Raw genomic sequence first — 15,496 nt, 5'->3', positions numbered from 1 at the left:
AAACCTTTTGCCGTGTAGTGATGTGCTTCCGGAAGAAGAACTCATCGTTGCTCTGATGCAGTCGGAACCGGAACAGCTTCAAGCGGAGTTGGACGGGTAGGTGGTATCGGTTGGTATAGGGTCGTTGGACCTTTCTTTGTATAGAATGGATTATTTGGCTTCTGTTCGACTGGACGCCGAACTTGATCAGATGAAGCTCGATTTGAATATGGAGCTGTCTGTGTGGCTTATTCAAACACTGCGATTTCATGGCTGTTTGACGCCTCAGAAGGAAGCAATAGTATGTATAGCTGTAACACAATTTAACAGAACTCACCGACTTTCTTATCCAGCTTCTCGGTCGCCTAAGGTGCATGGTCATCGACTTGGAAAAGACTATAGGACGTGAACGAGAAAAACGCGCAAAGGAAGTGGCCCAAACTCTTGCAAGGCGACACGACGTAAGTAGCGCTCGGAAATTTTTTTCCCAGGCATCGCTTATCCCACTCAGAAACGAAGAAAAGATCTTGAATTGAAGCACTACCGCGAACGCTTTCAGCGCGGTATGAAGGTCGAAAAGTCGGAGGAAGGGGTGAGGAAGCGCGGTCACTTGCTCTTTCTCTTAATGAGTCACCTCTTCCTTTTTATTCTCAGGTTTATTCACCTTGCGACGGAACTGCCTACTTGATCGGCAAGTTCAAAATCAAAATCGTTCAAGCCAAGCCGAATCCGGACCTAAACGATGGAAAGGCCGTCGTCGTGACGGAATTGTTGCCGTGGAAAAAGATCGATTGTCGCGGCATCAAAGTGAAGAAAGACCAGTGGATCGGCTCAGCCATATCGGAGGAACAGGGCATGATCTATCGAAAGAAGACGACGCTGAAGCGACGCGTCACGCACACGCAGCAGTTCGACCAGTGGCACAACAGCTCGTCCAAGTACCAAGTGGGAAACGCGTCTCGCGTCTCGTCCGATTTCTATGGCGGCAAGCGGAGTGTTGCCGCTCCGCCAACATCCAAGCGAAGCGTCGGCGCTATGCCGTCGGTTCTTTCCTTGCCGGACGTGAGTTGATTTGCGATGATTACGAATTCTCTGTACTGTATTACTCGTTTTTCAGGATCCGAAGAGTCTTCAGGATGTCGAGGCGTCGCCCCTGCTGAAGAAACAGCAGCGGGAAGAAAACGACGAATTGGAGGACGAGCTTCGACACGAGCAAGACGAAGAAGACGAGAAATTAAGAAAGGTGCGCCGCCAAATTGTTCCAAGATTATACGTGCAAATAAATTTTAGATTTTTGCTGCGAAAATGCTAATCGGTTTAAAAGACTTGCAAAGGACTTTGCTGAAAGAGGTGTCGGCGTCGAAATCGTGCCCCGACGAAGGACGCTGTTCTCATCTCGCCGTCCTCGTTCCGCAATATCACGAAGCACTCGCCTTGGTTGAGCGCGAGATGGACGAGGAAATCGCTCGCGTGCGCGTCGTGCTGATGGATCGATTGGCCAAGAGAGAGGCAATAGGAGAATCGTTGGTAAGACGACAAATTTTCATTCGTCGAATTTGGCTATACATGTATCGCTCTCATTTTTAGGAAGAGGAGAAGGAGCATGCCGATGATTTAGATGAACTCTTGACTGCGCAACGAGAAACCGTTGTCAATTCAGTTTCCAGGTGCTTAGTGATTATTATAGGACTTTTTTACGCGTATTTCTAACCTTGCGAAGTTCGAATCCTTCCCTTCTGAAATCGTTGGCGACACTCGACGGACAAGTAACGGACAAGATGACGGAAAAGCGAGAGGAACTGCAGGCGGCTCTTGTTGATCTCGAGTCCAAATTGCCAGAAAGCAATCAAGCAAAACGAATTTCTCAGGCACGCAAAAAATGAGTGAAATTTTATTTTTGAGGCGTCGACGTCTCGTATCGTACAGGCAAAAGGACAAACAGAAGCAATGAATTCTTTTATAAAGAATCAAGAAAAGGCTATGTTTGCCAAAGGAGGATCTCGACACTTCGGTAACTTAGCAATTAACTCGTCCGACACATACCATGTCTTTTATTCTTCTGTAGTTGACCTGGTAAAGGCAAGACTGACGTTTCTGAAGCATCAGAGACAGGAGCGTGAAGGCCTGGAGACGATATTGGACAAAGAGGCAAACAGTCCGTTTTTGCCAGCGTTTTTGACGAAGTAGTTTTTGTCTAGGCGGGCGAGGCAGTTAGTTCTCTATACGAGCAACTGCACACGTTCACGGAACAGCTGATCATGAATCAAACGCAGAAGCTGATGTCTCTCTTGTCGCAGAAGTCCGCAAATCAAAGCGACATGAACTTTGTTAATCTGTCGGAGCTGAGAGATCTGAACAAAGAAAGGCAAGAACGCGTCCGAGTGCAAGAGATAGAAGTCGAGGTGAGTGCGCGCCTTTGCCGATGCGTCAAAGCGTAAATTGTACTCCGTGAAGAAACGGTTGGAGAATTTGCATAAGAAATGGGAGGCGGGCATGATACAGGAACTGAAGGATAGAGACTTTACGAGGATGAGAGTTCAGTCCATTGTCAAGTACGGAAAGACGCCCTTTGTATTTGTAATTACCCACAAGGCGATTTTTTTCAGAAACGTTCTTGACTCCCAAGTGGCGTTATCAAAGGAAGAAAGAAAACGATTTGTCGATGATCAAGCTGCCCAATTGACCAGTCAGGAAAATCGCCTTGCGCTAAATAAACTTCGACAAAGAAAACTCATGCGGAAAAATTTATTGGAGAAGCAGAGGGATCTGCGTCGATGGCTGGAACTGAAGAAACGACGAGACTTGCTGGTTTGAAATTATGCGTCGATTATTTTTTTAATGCTGAGAGTGTTTTTGCCTTGAAGCTTGGACTCGTCAGTGGATCAATGCAAAAGACTCGGCAGACGGATCGTAAACTGTGGTTAAAACACAAAACGGACATCGGAAATTTGCTGAAAATGAGAAGAGTCAGTTTGGCATCCGAAATCGCTAAAGTACAATTACCTTATTGGCTGAATTATTATTATTCTGGTTTTCGCCGAGTAGATTCAATGCGACGTTCGCAAGGAATCAGAGAAGGACGTTCAAAAGGACGAAGACGGTATCGGTGCTGGTTTTTTCGCTCAACAGCTAACGAGAGCTCGCGAAGTGAGAAGCCAATTGTATCTAAAAAGTCCAAAAGCATGTTTTTTGTCTTTACTGCAGCTGACAAAGAAGCGAGAAGACGTCATAGCAATTCATCAATTGCAGAAGGGGCTAATTCAGGAGACGGCCAAGGCAGAGGACCGGAGCCTCAACGAGCAACAGGAACAAGTCATCAGGGAACACAAAGAAGTACGAACGAATAAGTATAAGCGTCTTGGGCTATAGTTCAATTGTCTCTAGGAAATGGAACGTCTGGGCTCCGCTTTGGCGAAGGAGCGTCGGCAGCAGGAGGACGCGCTGAAGCAGCGTCTTCAAGCGAAAATTGAACGTCGAATTTCTCGTCAGTCGTCGTCTGTTGGCCGTCGAAAAGTGAGTGCTACTCTTGGAGCTGCGGCGACGGAGGAAGCGAGGCGTCAGTTGGAATTGGAGACAAATCAGGCACTGGAGAGCCAGCGGCAAAAGTCGGAAATGGAACGCTTGGCGGCGGTGGAGAAACAAGGAATGGAATTGGTTGCGAGACTCGTACAAACGGGACGATTTGGGGAGGACGAATTGGGCGGAGCTCTGCGAGTTCTTTTTCCTTGTAAACCGACGTCGGAACTTGACGCCATGCTCGATCAGATCTATCAGAATGCCGCCCTAAGAAAGTAAGGTTGTAGTAGCTCATGGACATTATAGAGACGGCTTTGTGTTGCGTGTAGACGAGGTTCACGTTTCTCTCGTCGTTCTACTTCAGCCGGTCTTCAGAAGACGATTGAAGAAGACATGCAAAAGCTGTTTGAGTTGGCCAAGCAGTCGGGGTATGAAGATGATTTTTCAGCCGAAAGAAATGAAAATTTTGTGCTTTTTTTCAGAGCCTACATGGAAGGTATTGACGAAGAAGAGGAGGTCTAAAAAACTAAAAACTAAATTTTATGCTAAACGATTGTCTGAGCTGTCTGTAAGTGAACAAATAACTTTAAATTTCTAATTTATCTAAATGACAGAAAAAGCGTCTCAGCACAGCAACGTATTTCAAATCGATAAGTCGTTAGGCGAACAGCCAATAATATTCAAGCATTTGATTATCATTTGTAGGCATAACGACGTCACCTGCAATTCACGTGAGAGGGCGTAATCATGGGATTATCGCGTTGCGTCGTCGGCATCCTTTTCCTTTCTGCCGTCGAGTTTACTTGTCTACTAGCGATACGCTGTAGGTTTGTTGTTCCTTTCTGCTGATCTATCCTGAATCGCGTTTATTTTCCTTGCAGCGCTCGACCATTTCGTGTCGGACTACGAACGAGCTAGCGTGCAGCTGTCCAGCGACGGCGCAACGTCGTCGCTGTACCGCCGAGACACGGAGCAAGTTCGCATCACGATTCGAACGCCGCATAGGTGCCTTCCCTCTTTCTATTTCAATTTGCCGATCTCTCTACGTTGTTATTAGAAAGTTTTTGGTTCGTTTGCTACCGAACGAGCGATTGCTAGGACGAAATGTGAAGGCCATTGCAATCAGCCGAGAAGGAAGCGAAGAAATCGCTTTTGATAGACGTCAATTCAAGATCGGACACGTCGAAGGTCAGCGAGATATTGTATAGAGAAATGTTTTCGCCGTCAGTTTTGACTGTTTTGATCGAAAGGATTTGCCGATAGTCGAGTTCACGGTCGATGGGATTCTCAGGAAGAGATATTCGACGGAGTTATTCATTTGTCCAAGTAAACCGTTTTATAGCATCCCGAGTTGTTTACTTTGCGAATTCGTTCTCTCCAGTGAGAGTTTTCACGTCGAACCGGCTGCCCGATATTTTGAAGGAAGTCGGTCTTCACAATCAATCGTTTACAAAGGTAGCCGGCTGCTTTATGCATGTCTTGTAAATTGCACAAATCTCCTTTTCTAGAAAGTGACGTCATTTACAATAGAACAAATACGTTTTGTCCTGAAAAATTGAAGTCTATGCAGGTTTCATCTTATACTGTGTGGCAAGAACGTTGAGTGATTTAGCGTAAACTCCTCAGGAATCAATTATGCTCAAAAATGAAAAGGCAAGATCGAAACGAAGGTTTATTCAATTTGGTGAGAATGAGCATTACACAATACAGTCTAATGATTAGTTGACCTTTTAACTTTAGACCCGGAGTACAATACTTGTCCTGTGTTTGTCGTTGCTGATCATTTGTTCTACTCTGGGCCAGGAGAGTCAAATGAGCCACGGGTATGTAGGGTGAATGAAAGCGTTGCCTTTCTTTCTATGAACTGATTTTAGACTATAACGGAAATGACCTATCATATTGAGCAAGCCAATCAGATGTTTAGAGAAACGGAATTCAGTAGCGAAATACAGAATATTGGATTTAGAATTGACAAAATTCTTGTACGTATGACACTTGAGATGTGCAAAGAAAATTCTTATTAACATCGAAATTTAGATTTACAAGGACAATCAAAATCCAGATTATCCCTTTCTAGGATCATTTGGGGTCGAGGAGCTCTTAGACACATTTTCTGAAATGGCAAGCCTGATTGATGTTCACTTGTTTACGCACAAACGTTGCAATTGGTGCGCAGGATTTTAGTGAATATTGTTTGGGCCACTTATTCACTTACAGAGATTTTGATAGCGGTTAGTGTCTATATCTGCTCGCCGGAGGAATTGTCGTTGAATTTGCTTATAGGTGTTATCGGTCTTGCTTGGGTCGGAGGCACAGGCAATGTTTTCTAAGTTTTCTCTCTGCTGAGATTTTAAATTTTTTTGGATTATTTAGCTTCTGGTACGGGAGGAGTCTGTGAACAGAACCGCGTTAGAACCAATCAGGGAGAAAGAAGGTTTTTAGACTATTTATTTTCTATATACAACAGCTTGCCTACAAAAGTGTTTATAGTCTCAATACTGGGCTGACTACTCTTCTAAATTACGGTCGACTGGTAAGGAATGACGCGAAATTGATAGACTGGGTGCTGATGTTTTTATTGAAGGTCCCTCGCTCTGTGTCTGCTATAACTACGACTCATGAGCTGGGACACAACTTTGGCTCTCCGGTAAATTACAGCTTAGTAAGGCCCCCTAGCATCAGCGCATGCTGCGATTTTTTTCCGACAGCATGATGAACCAGGAGGCGAATGCACGCCCGGCGGATCTGCGGGAAACTTTATCATGTTTGCATCGGCCACAGACGGAAGTCTTCCTAATAATCGAAAAGTGATTTGGCCGGCCGGATTCTTGCTGGGAAATTTTGATTCACCCTGTTTCTCTTAGTTTTCTCCATGCAGTGCAGAAACGATGGCTTCTGTCATATCAGCGAAATGGTCTCTGACATGCTTCAGTCAAGGCAAGGAATTGTTTTTTATTTCTTATTGCGATTGACGTAGTTGTTCAGAAAACCGAGGTCCTCAATGCGGCAACGGGGTGATTGAAGAGGGAGAGGAGTGCGACTGCGGTTCGTCTTCTCCTGAAGAATGCAATGCCATTGATCCTTGCTGCACTCCGGGAAATTGTACTCTTCGAGACGGAGCTCTGTGCAGGTATTTGGAGCGCGCATCGTGAACAAAATTCATATAATCTCATCTAAATTCAGTCCTTTGGTAAAACCGTGTTGTAATGACTCGTGCATCTTCAGTATGGGCATCTGTCGTCTTGAAGAGGAGTGCCTAACGGCGTCTTATTGCAAGTAAGAGGATAGGGGCGCGTTTAGACAAAATCTCTTGCACGTCTTTATGGTCAATGTACAAAACATTCAATGCGTGTCTGTTATTAGCGGATCGTCGGGAGATTGCCCTCCTCCCCAACCAAAGCCAAACAATGAGACGTGCAACGAAGGAGCCAATTTTTGTCAGAATGGAGAGTGTACAGGATCGGCGTGCTCCCAATGGAACGCTGAATCATGTGTATGCGCCGACAGCTTACAAGTAATGCTCGTCAGTGTACAATATCTCGAAGTTTTATTTCTCTGATAGGTTTGTCACGTCTGCTGTGTTTGGGACAATCTCTGCCGTTCCACAGAAGACCAGCCAGGAGTCAATCTGACGTTTCTTCGAGCCGGAACAACGTGCATGGATCTGACAGGCTACTGCACTCAAGATGGGTAAGAGAGTACCGGTATTCTGCATAAACAGAATGTCTTCTCTAGAGCGTGCAAAGTTGTTGATAATCAGACGCCTTTGGATGACTTGAAGGTATTTTTGAAATGACTTTTCTTCATCATCTTGGTACGCATTCTATTTAGAATATTCTGAACAAAATCAACTTGGGAGACATAGCGGATTGGCTAAAAAAGAATTGGTACATTGCTGTAGCTGGATTTGCAGGGCTTAGTAAGCAAGAAGCTCTTTTTTTGAAAGCATACAATTGATTAATTAATATGTTTATTAGTTGTCTTTCTGGTGATCGTTCATTTCACGTATCGACGAAAGTATCCGGAGAAGTTTGTAAAAGGCAAAGAAAGAGATCCTCTCTTGCCTGAAGAATATTAGATTGAATCATTTTAATTTTTCCTTTGCTACACTACCGTAGCACGCTAAAGCACGTTCCTGTACTGCATTCTTTAGCCAATGGGAGTTTCGTGGTGAGCTACGGCTGATGAGACCAACGCTTCACATCTCAAACGACTTGGCTTTTGCAGCGTAACATACTGGAACCCTCCAAGCGGAAAAAACCCCTCGCAAGGCGTCGATATTCTCCAACAGCGACTCGAGCTGCTGGGAGCGCAAAAATCGGGAGGCTGGACAATCGAATGCGACGCTTACCAATCGCAAAATCTGCACGGATCGCGTACGAATAGCATCGCGGCGATGTACATGTACAGAAAATCGAGAGAGCGCGCATTTTCTTTCTAGCAATGTACATCGTCCGTGTGTCCGAATATCCGCACTCAACTTTCGTCATTCTCGACGCGGGACCTTGCATCGTGGCCGACTCGTCCATCGTGCGGATTATCGATCGTCTAGCGAGTTTCTATCAGCCGAAAGCGAGCAATGCGTCTCAGGTTCAGAACTCAATGTGGTGTAGACTACATCTCAATGTAGCCACTCTATCTCTCTCAGGTAAAGGGGTACAAGTATCGACTTGGAGACTATGCAATACGAATAGGCATTGCCACTATTGGCCAATCAGTCAAAGGAGTTCTCATTGAAGTGCGTACTGTATGCATTTCACCGTCACCTCCGTAGGACCAAACATAGATTAGTTTAGGCTAATCGGGGTGGGAAGGATGGTCCACCAAAGTCCTTCAGGTTCAATAGACTCCGTACTGTACTTCCATAAAACCGTAGAGAGTTAATTAATTAAATTTTAATTGCATTAATTATTTTAATTATTCATTTGGCAAGGTTTTAGCGTTTTGTCTGTATCTTTTATCAGATTGAAGCTCTTCCTTTTGTCGATCCCTCTATCTGCTGGAAGAGTTTGACTGAATTCATCGGCCGACTTGTCGACGGATCTCTGGTCCTTCCTGCCGTGGCGCCCGTGCCTCGATCATCAGACAAGCAGTATAGCCCCCTTGACACAGCAATGCAGTACGTAAGTGTATTTGACGAAATGAGATCAGCCAAAACGGTTTAGTATGTGAACATGTACTCCGGGAGCAAATATAGGACAATTCAATAGTGTAATAAATAAATTATTAATATGAATCGCACTGCCTCGAAATTCTTCACATCCGGGACGCTCTGAAATTCGAAACCCAAAATGGCGACCACTCGAGGCAAAGAGCGTCTACGAGAAGGCCTTTTATCATTAGAGCAATTTCGATCCGTTTACGATGATATAAACGTCAAAATGGAGTCGCTTATACACGCCGATGTCACCGGGAAACACGATAGGATTATGAACGACTATTCTCGACTGATTGGGCAGCTGGAGGAAGTGAAAAATCATTTCCTTCGGCGTCTTAGCGAAGAAGCGGACAATCGAAAGCGAAGCCTTGCTGTCCTACGCCAGGAAACGGAAGAAGTCCGGCAGGAAATTGAAAAGGTAAACTCAATATTGCAATCTTTTACTTTTGTTCAAGATTCGGTCTCATCTGTTTCGCGTAGGTGTCTAACGAAGCTTCTCAGCTTCTTACAGTGACAGACAACGAAGCGTTCTTTTCTCGCTATCGTTCGACGAACAATCGACTTCAATTGCTCGTCGACAGTCTCATCGTCGGAGAAGCGAATTGGCAGGAGTCGTCGAACGCAATCGCGACGTGGTTATGCGAATCCGCTTGGAAAGACGCCACAGAAAATCTGTCTCATCACATTGCGATGATGATCAGAGCACCAACTCAAGGTAATGAGACTTAGAGAATAGATTCTAAGTGACGTGTCTTTTAGAAAAGCGTGACATTGCTACTGAAACGACAACAGCAATGAATCTCAGCGTTGGATTGAGTGATCAATCGACGCCGTTGCCTTCCCTTGCAGACTGTACCGACTCGTGTTCGTCGTCGATTTCTGCTGTGGATGAATTCGACGCTATAGTCACTGCTGTTGAAGCTGGTCCTTCTAGTTTTTGGATTCAGCGATCGTGCAATAAACTCGATCGGCTGTTGGCGTCGCTACAGTACGCGCTCTCGTCGAATTTGCCCGTCTGTTTCTATTTTTTTTATAGGAAAATTCCTTCTCTTCCTCCTGTTTTGTCAAAGGGCGAGATGTGTGCGGCCACGTGTTCTTTGAACGGCACCTGGCATCGCGCGATTGTGCAAGACGTTATTGAAGGTGAGTAACTGCATAGCAGCGCAAAGAAGTGACAATCTCTTTTTTTTGTTTTTTAGTTCCTGCAGCTTCTTCAGTTGAACAGAGTCCTCTTATGATTGACGTTTTCTTTCTTGACATTGGCGTTCGAGAATTGCTGACTCTTGCTAAGGTTCGTCGTCTCAAGCCGAAATACCAGTCAATTCCGCCTTTTGCCCAACGCTGTTGTCTCGCCTCGTCGCCGTGGAACGACGCCAGCGACTTGTTTTCTCGCGCTTTTCTCAACGAAAACGTTTCTTGCCAAGTGCTGGCTGCCAGGCAACCGAGCGAACCGACACTCGTCAATCTTCAACTCAAGTCGGGAAGCGAGTTAAAGGGCTGGCGCGATGTGCTCGGAGAAATGGCCTTTTCTCTACTGCAGCGGCATTCAACTCGCCTTCAAAACTTTCCTCGGTCGCCTCTTTTGAAAGAGCCAGCAATCGTTCCCGAAGTGGGCGAACGCAAATTTCCCCTAATCGTTGCATCCCCCGGCTCTCCGGACGAATTCCACATTCACCTCCTCAACGACGACACGCATCTATTCGACGATCTCTTAGCGGCAATGACGGAGCATTACGAACGGGCGGCGACGACGACGACGAAAGACCGCGCGCTCATCGATGTTCAAACCGGTTCTGCTTATGCAGTGTGGTCCACGTTGGAGAAGCAGTGGTGTCGAGGAATCGTTCTCGATAAGAGCGACGACGACGTTCGAATGCGTCTTGTTGACTGTGGTCTTGTCGAAGTCGTTCCTCTAGAGAGCGTCTATCCTTTGGATGTCGAGTTCGCGAAGCTCGGCAAGCAGGCGATTTTGTGCTCGTTGGCTGACGTTCGTCCTGCTGGGCATGAATCTTCTCTGCCTTCGTGGAGCGACGAGGCTATTGAGCTGTTTCGAAAGTGGACGTCCGAATGCGAGGTTCTCTATGGATCTGTCGTAAAGAGTGAGTCCGTTTTCCTTTGGTGTGATTTGTGCATTTTTTTTCTTATAGGCTATTGTCTCGCTGGAAATGAACGTCGGCTTTCTCTTCACGTATATGTTCAAACTGAAGGCGACGACGAGACGATTTGTCTCAATCAGCTGTTGGTAGACGCCGGCGTTGCTACGTCGACGCGCGTTTTCGTCAACGACGATGAAACGAAAGGTACATGCATATATATATAGGGCCTGTACACACAGAACATGCATTTGCAGAGATTTCCTCTCCTTCGGCGAGCAGCGCTATTTCAGATAATAGCAATGAGACTCTATCGACATGGAATCCAATCGAAAACGACGCCGTCTCGCAGCAAAATTTTTACGGCGTTTCAAGCGATTTAGGCGTCGCTCTGCACGGATGCGGTACGTAGGAGATGATTCGTTGCGTGCACACGCGCTGATTCAAAGTATTTCCTCAGCTTCGCTTCCAACTCAAAAGCCAATCTGTCGCTATTATCTACGCGGGGGCTGTGCTCGAGGCAGTTCCTGCCGTTACGTTCATTCTATGGCCGGTGCGCGACTATAGTTTCTCTCTAAGACATGGTGCACATGCGTCCTTTACTCTAGATCGATTCGTTACTGGAACTCACTTTAACTGTCGGTCTCTTGGCCTACCTCCGGTGGAGTCGTACGTTTCGATTGTTATCACTGCGTTCGCCAGTCCGGAGTACTTCTATGGCCAGCTGCTTCTTATATTGAAGACACCAGAAAATCGTAGTATACGTGGTAAGTTTCAATTAAATGCCGGATAATTTATGTTTTCTTTTTGTGAAGAAAACGATGGCGAAGCTTGTTGGCTTAGTTCCAACGCTAAAGATTTTCTCGGACTGTTGAAGTTAGTTGGTTGATAAAATGGACTTTGTGTGTCTTTTCTAACTTTCTTGTTTTGAAGGGAACATAGAATCAACGGCAGTCCTTATCTAAATGCGGACGTTGGCGGAGCAGTTGCTGCGCGGTCAAAAGTTGACAACCGGTGGTATCGGGGACTGATTTTGTCTCGCAGAGGACCCGTGCTTAAGGCAAGTGTAGCGTTTGATAAATTTTCGTTGCTTTAGATTTTTTTGAAAGGTGTTTTATGTTGACTATGGCAACACGGAGCTTTTGGAAGAAGAACGCATTTCAGCTCTCAATCCAGTCTTCAATCATTGTCCTATGTTGGCCGTTAGATTCAAACTTCACGGTGTTACTCCTTCTAAGGGACACGACTGGTCTATAGCATCAATGTACAGTACTTTGCGTAAAAGGAAAAAAATGTGGAGTTGAAATCTTGGATTGTTTAGGAACTACTTTCTCGAACACACCAAGGATAAGGGGCTAGTTGCTTTTATTCACTCAAAGTACAATCATCGCTTGTTTGCTATACGAGAATCATTATTTGTTTGAAATGTCTAGAAATAATGAAGAAAACGTTCTTACCGTTGACCTTTATGACACAACTGGGGCCAGAGACGTCTCTGTAAAAGAGATGTTGATTAAGAAAGGATTCGCTTCCAGAAGTCCGTAATTGTTGTTGCGTTTTAGCTGTTGCGATTACTCATAGTGGTATCTTTCTTTCTTTCTTTGAGTTGGGTTAATTAATTAATAAGAAAGTGCCAAATGCAGTCATAGTAATCAAAATCTTTTGCCAATCGGTCCTCAATTCATAGTAGGAGACGCGTAGCTTTCGTTTTACAAGTCCCAAGATTTCTTGAAGTTGCCGCCAACGCAACACACGTGATTACCAAATGACGTCTATTTCACGTGATCAACCAAGCAAGCGCAATCGCTCTCCGCCATATTGGTTCGGGCCGCGCAAGCTCGGCGATCGTCACGAAAAGGAGACCTGCGCCGAAGCGATGGCTTCTACGCATGCATCAACCGACGTCGATCAATTGGGGGCGGTCGAGACCGCCGGCGGTGCCCTCGTCGACTCGGCAGCAATCGAAGCGATCGTCTCAACGGTCGCAGTAACGACAAACGAAATCCCAACGGCTACGACCGCTCCAACGACCGATGACGTCCTCCGACTCACAACCGACGCGGCAGCCATCGCCGAAACGAGACTCGACCAACCGACGACGTCGACAACGACAACGACGCCTACGATCGTTCGAATTCTTGCCGCCGGTCCTTATACGTCGACTCCGTCCCAGCCGCGACTCGTCGCCGCTTCGAAAACGCCAGCGAATTCGAATTTGTACACGATAGCCGGCGGCACCGCGACGACGACGACGACGACAATGACGACGACGCCTGGCGACATCGATGATTTTTCTGATTTTTCGTCCGACGATGACGACGACGGCGGCGGCGGCGGAATGAGCGCGAATGCGTCGTCGTTGGATCAGTCCGACTTGCTCGTCGATTCTAATGACGTCACCGTTCAATTAGCCGCTGCCGGTCCCGTGGGGGTTGCCGCCGCTGCTGCCGTCGCCACCACCCGGAAGCGTCGTCATAACGACGAGACGTACACGTTCGAGACGAATCCGTCCGTGCGTCGGCGACAACAGACGCGTCTTCTGCGCAAGTTGCGCGCGACGGTCGACGAGTTTTGCGCGCGCATCGGTCAGCAGGCCGTCGTCGTGACGTTCGTGCCGTCGAAGATGAACACGCCGAATCAGAGCGGTCAGATCAAGGTGTTCGGTTCGCCTCAACTCGAAATGGCCGTCATGAAACGAAAGAACGTCTTGGTGAGTCGGCTCGACAACACGTTGCAACGACAAGCGCCGCCGCCCGTCGTGCAAGACGCGAGTCTCCACGAATTGCCGCCACTCGTCTGCGACGGCATACCGACACCGTTAGATAAGATGACGCAAGCCCAGCTACGCACTTTCATACCGATCATGCTCAAATATTCCGTCGAGCGTCCCAAACCCGGTTGGGGTAAAGACGACTTGCGTCCCAGCTGGTGGCCCGCCGGCGTTCCCTGGCAGAACGTGCGCAGCGACGTGCGTCCCGAAGAGGAGAAGTCGCGCGTTCCGTGGACGGAGGTCCTGCGACAGATCATACGCAATTGTTACGCGCATCACGGCCGATTGGATCTCCTCCCGGAGATGAGTGACGGATCGGATGAGCCGAGTGCGAAAAGACGCGCGACGGGCGCCGGCCTGAATCGCGGCGTCGGCGGCGACGTCGGCGAAGCGGCCGTCATCATTCACGATAACCCGTCTGTCGTTCCCGGGCTGACAGCGCAGCAGCTCCAGCAGCTTCCGCCCAATACGCAGCTCATCCAGCAAATCAACACAGACGGGACGATCTCCTATTTAGCCGTTGATTTGTCCGATCCCAACACGGCGGCGATTGTCGCCCAGGCTCAAGCGCAAGCTGTTCTCGTCGGTGGCAACAGCAACGGCTCATCGACCATCAATGAGGCTGTCAATCAAGTCGACGGACCGGCTGCCGCGCCCGTGACTGATTCCGGCGGGAGTACGCATATCACGACGGAAGTTCTCGCTTCGTCTGGCGATCCGGCGATTGTCGTTTCGTCGGCTACGGGCACCGCCGACGCAACGCAAGTCATTGATCCGTCTGATATCGTTGACCTGCCAGCGGGAACGGCTGTGCTGATTGGAGGAACGACGAGTTTGAGCCAGTCCGGCTCGGCGACGATTTCCATTGACGCTCTCGCGCACGCGTATGGTCAGGCTGCAACGACGCAATCGTCAGAATCAGCAGGCGCTGCCGACGTTTTGGTAGGAGTTGTACAGGCAAGGCAGAGGAGGAGGCGGAGGATACAAAGCAGTCGTAAAACTGTTGTTTTTTTAGGATGATTCTACTGCACTGGGTACCACTGCCGCCTTTCCCGGCGAGACCGTCGTCGTTCCGCAGTCCGGCGAATCAATAGAAGTTGTTACACTGGAATCCTCGTGATGAGGATAACTTATTAGCCGTTTTTTGATGAGGGAGAGCGAATTGTCTCCGTGTCATTGTTGTGCTAGTGCTACAGTAAGTGATGATAACGTGTCCCTTCCTCTGTTGTCCGTTTGCAAAATTTCCTATCCGTAGTTACTATTAGAGTAAAAAAACGCAACTAGCCTGCAATTGCATGAAGTTTCTATATATAGTCTGTTTCTAATTCGTCATATCGTCATTATTATTATTATTATTATTATTACTACTACATACACTCGGTGTACCTAAGCTCTCCAAGTCTTACAGAAATCAAGCCACGCCTTATAGAAAAAACAAAAAATCAAATCGCACATGTCTACTTTTTCTTCTTCTTTTTTCCTTTCTTTTTCGTTTTAGGCTTCTCAGGCCAACTAAACCCTCGCTTCTCTAGAAAGTCTACGGCCGTGTGGCATATGTAGTAAGCATTTTTGACCGCTGCAGGACTGAATGGATCAGGGGGCTTGACTGGGTCCTTTTTCGTCGTTGCCTTCTTCGACTTCTTTTTCTTTCCACCCGATCCCTTCTTTTTTTTCTTTCCCTTTCCACTGGTACCGGCCTTTTTCGTACTTTTTCCGGCTGACTTTTTCTTCACAGGCTACGTACAACGAAAAACGGAGAAAATCGAAGAGGTACAGACGAAAAAGCTTTCGAAGTAAGTTCACAAAACGCCCCATAGTTCAATCAAGCGTTCTACTCGTCTTCTTTCAGAGACACGGGGAGTTTCGACTCATCAGCGCCGTACTCCCTTTCGCTTATGCGGGCCCACGACTTACCATTACGCGTAAATTGTCATCTGCTTATTAGCGACGGCGGGATCTCGACGCGGTTCCAGGTGAAGA

At 47.2% G+C, this 15,496-nt stretch overlaps 5 protein-coding genes across 5 annotated transcripts in view; all 5 read left to right on the top strand.

Annotated features, from left to right (window-relative positions):
- The window catches only part of LOC136186036 (uncharacterized), a 29,472-nt gene extending 25,414 nt beyond the window's left edge, over positions 1-4,058 (top strand). The window contains exons 38-57 of the mRNA XM_065973276.1: positions 19-96; positions 145-280; positions 333-440; positions 491-571; positions 634-1,041; positions 1,097-1,222; positions 1,270-1,506; positions 1,567-1,646; positions 1,700-1,847; positions 1,906-1,990; positions 2,045-2,127; positions 2,178-2,381; positions 2,434-2,531; positions 2,586-2,787; positions 2,844-2,972; positions 3,025-3,126; positions 3,184-3,312; positions 3,364-3,770; positions 3,825-3,923; positions 3,978-4,058. Of these exons, the coding sequence (XP_065829348.1) occupies positions 19-96; positions 145-280; positions 333-440; positions 491-571; positions 634-1,041; positions 1,097-1,222; positions 1,270-1,506; positions 1,567-1,646; positions 1,700-1,847; positions 1,906-1,990; positions 2,045-2,127; positions 2,178-2,381; positions 2,434-2,531; positions 2,586-2,787; positions 2,844-2,972; positions 3,025-3,126; positions 3,184-3,312; positions 3,364-3,770; positions 3,825-3,923; positions 3,978-4,017 (2,980 nt within the window). The 3' untranslated portion in view covers positions 4,018-4,058. The remainder of the gene's footprint in view (positions 1-18; positions 97-144; positions 281-332; positions 441-490; positions 572-633; positions 1,042-1,096; positions 1,223-1,269; positions 1,507-1,566; positions 1,647-1,699; positions 1,848-1,905; positions 1,991-2,044; positions 2,128-2,177; positions 2,382-2,433; positions 2,532-2,585; positions 2,788-2,843; positions 2,973-3,024; positions 3,127-3,183; positions 3,313-3,363; positions 3,771-3,824; positions 3,924-3,977) is intronic.
- On the top strand, positions 4,016-7,862 carry LOC136186040 (disintegrin and metalloproteinase domain-containing protein 10-like). Its single transcript, XM_065973279.1, has 26 exons — positions 4,016-4,149; positions 4,201-4,318; positions 4,377-4,500; positions 4,553-4,683; positions 4,746-4,821; positions 4,877-4,950; positions 5,004-5,065; positions 5,122-5,179; positions 5,236-5,318; positions 5,370-5,477; positions 5,533-5,616; positions 5,672-5,726; positions 5,779-5,811; positions 5,869-5,929; positions 5,986-6,028; positions 6,080-6,142; positions 6,204-6,302; positions 6,360-6,432; positions 6,481-6,625; positions 6,679-6,771; positions 6,859-7,009; positions 7,058-7,185; positions 7,231-7,276; positions 7,327-7,414; positions 7,473-7,665; positions 7,723-7,862. Exons 2-25 carry the CDS (start codon positions 4,243-4,245, stop codon positions 7,571-7,573), a joined length of 2,055 nt encoding a protein of 684 aa, XP_065829351.1. The 5' UTR covers positions 4,016-4,149; positions 4,201-4,242; the 3' UTR covers positions 7,574-7,665; positions 7,723-7,862.
- On the top strand, positions 7,738-8,702 carry LOC136186043 (mediator of RNA polymerase II transcription subunit 20-like). Its single transcript, XM_065973283.1, has 4 exons — positions 7,738-7,871; positions 7,937-8,085; positions 8,144-8,233; positions 8,460-8,702. Exons 2-4 carry the CDS (start codon positions 7,939-7,941, stop codon positions 8,658-8,660), a joined length of 438 nt encoding a protein of 145 aa, XP_065829355.1. The 5' UTR covers positions 7,738-7,871; positions 7,937-7,938; the 3' UTR covers positions 8,661-8,702.
- An 86-nt stretch (positions 8,703-8,788) lies between these two features.
- On the top strand, positions 8,789-12,404 carry LOC136186038 (tudor domain-containing protein 1-like). The gene is made up of 13 exons (XM_065973277.1): positions 8,789-9,071; positions 9,134-9,368; positions 9,413-9,641; positions 9,690-9,796; positions 9,853-10,752; positions 10,801-10,953; positions 11,004-11,150; positions 11,207-11,299; positions 11,355-11,513; positions 11,562-11,622; positions 11,680-12,010; positions 12,068-12,124; positions 12,180-12,404. Exons 1-11 carry the CDS (start codon positions 8,877-8,879, stop codon positions 11,840-11,842), a joined length of 2,442 nt encoding a protein of 813 aa, XP_065829349.1. The 5' UTR covers positions 8,789-8,876; the 3' UTR covers positions 11,843-12,010; positions 12,068-12,124; positions 12,180-12,404.
- Positions 12,405-12,562: 158 nt separating this feature from the next.
- LOC136186041 (DNA-binding protein P3A2-like) lies at positions 12,563-14,892 on the top strand. Its single transcript, XM_065973281.1, has 2 exons — positions 12,563-14,473; positions 14,532-14,892. Exons 1-2 carry the CDS (start codon positions 12,623-12,625, stop codon positions 14,634-14,636), a joined length of 1,956 nt encoding a protein of 651 aa, XP_065829353.1. The 5' UTR covers positions 12,563-12,622; the 3' UTR covers positions 14,637-14,892.
- Positions 14,893-15,496: the final 604 nt, after the last annotated feature.

Source organism: Oscarella lobularis, chromosome 4, assembly GCF_947507565.1.
Source record: "Oscarella lobularis chromosome 4, ooOscLobu1.1, whole genome shotgun sequence".
Lineage (NCBI taxonomy): Eukaryota > Metazoa > Porifera > Homoscleromorpha > Homosclerophorida > Oscarellidae > Oscarella > Oscarella lobularis.
Note: the sequence above shows the minus strand (reverse complement) of the source record. Positions and strands in the feature narration are given on the sequence as shown.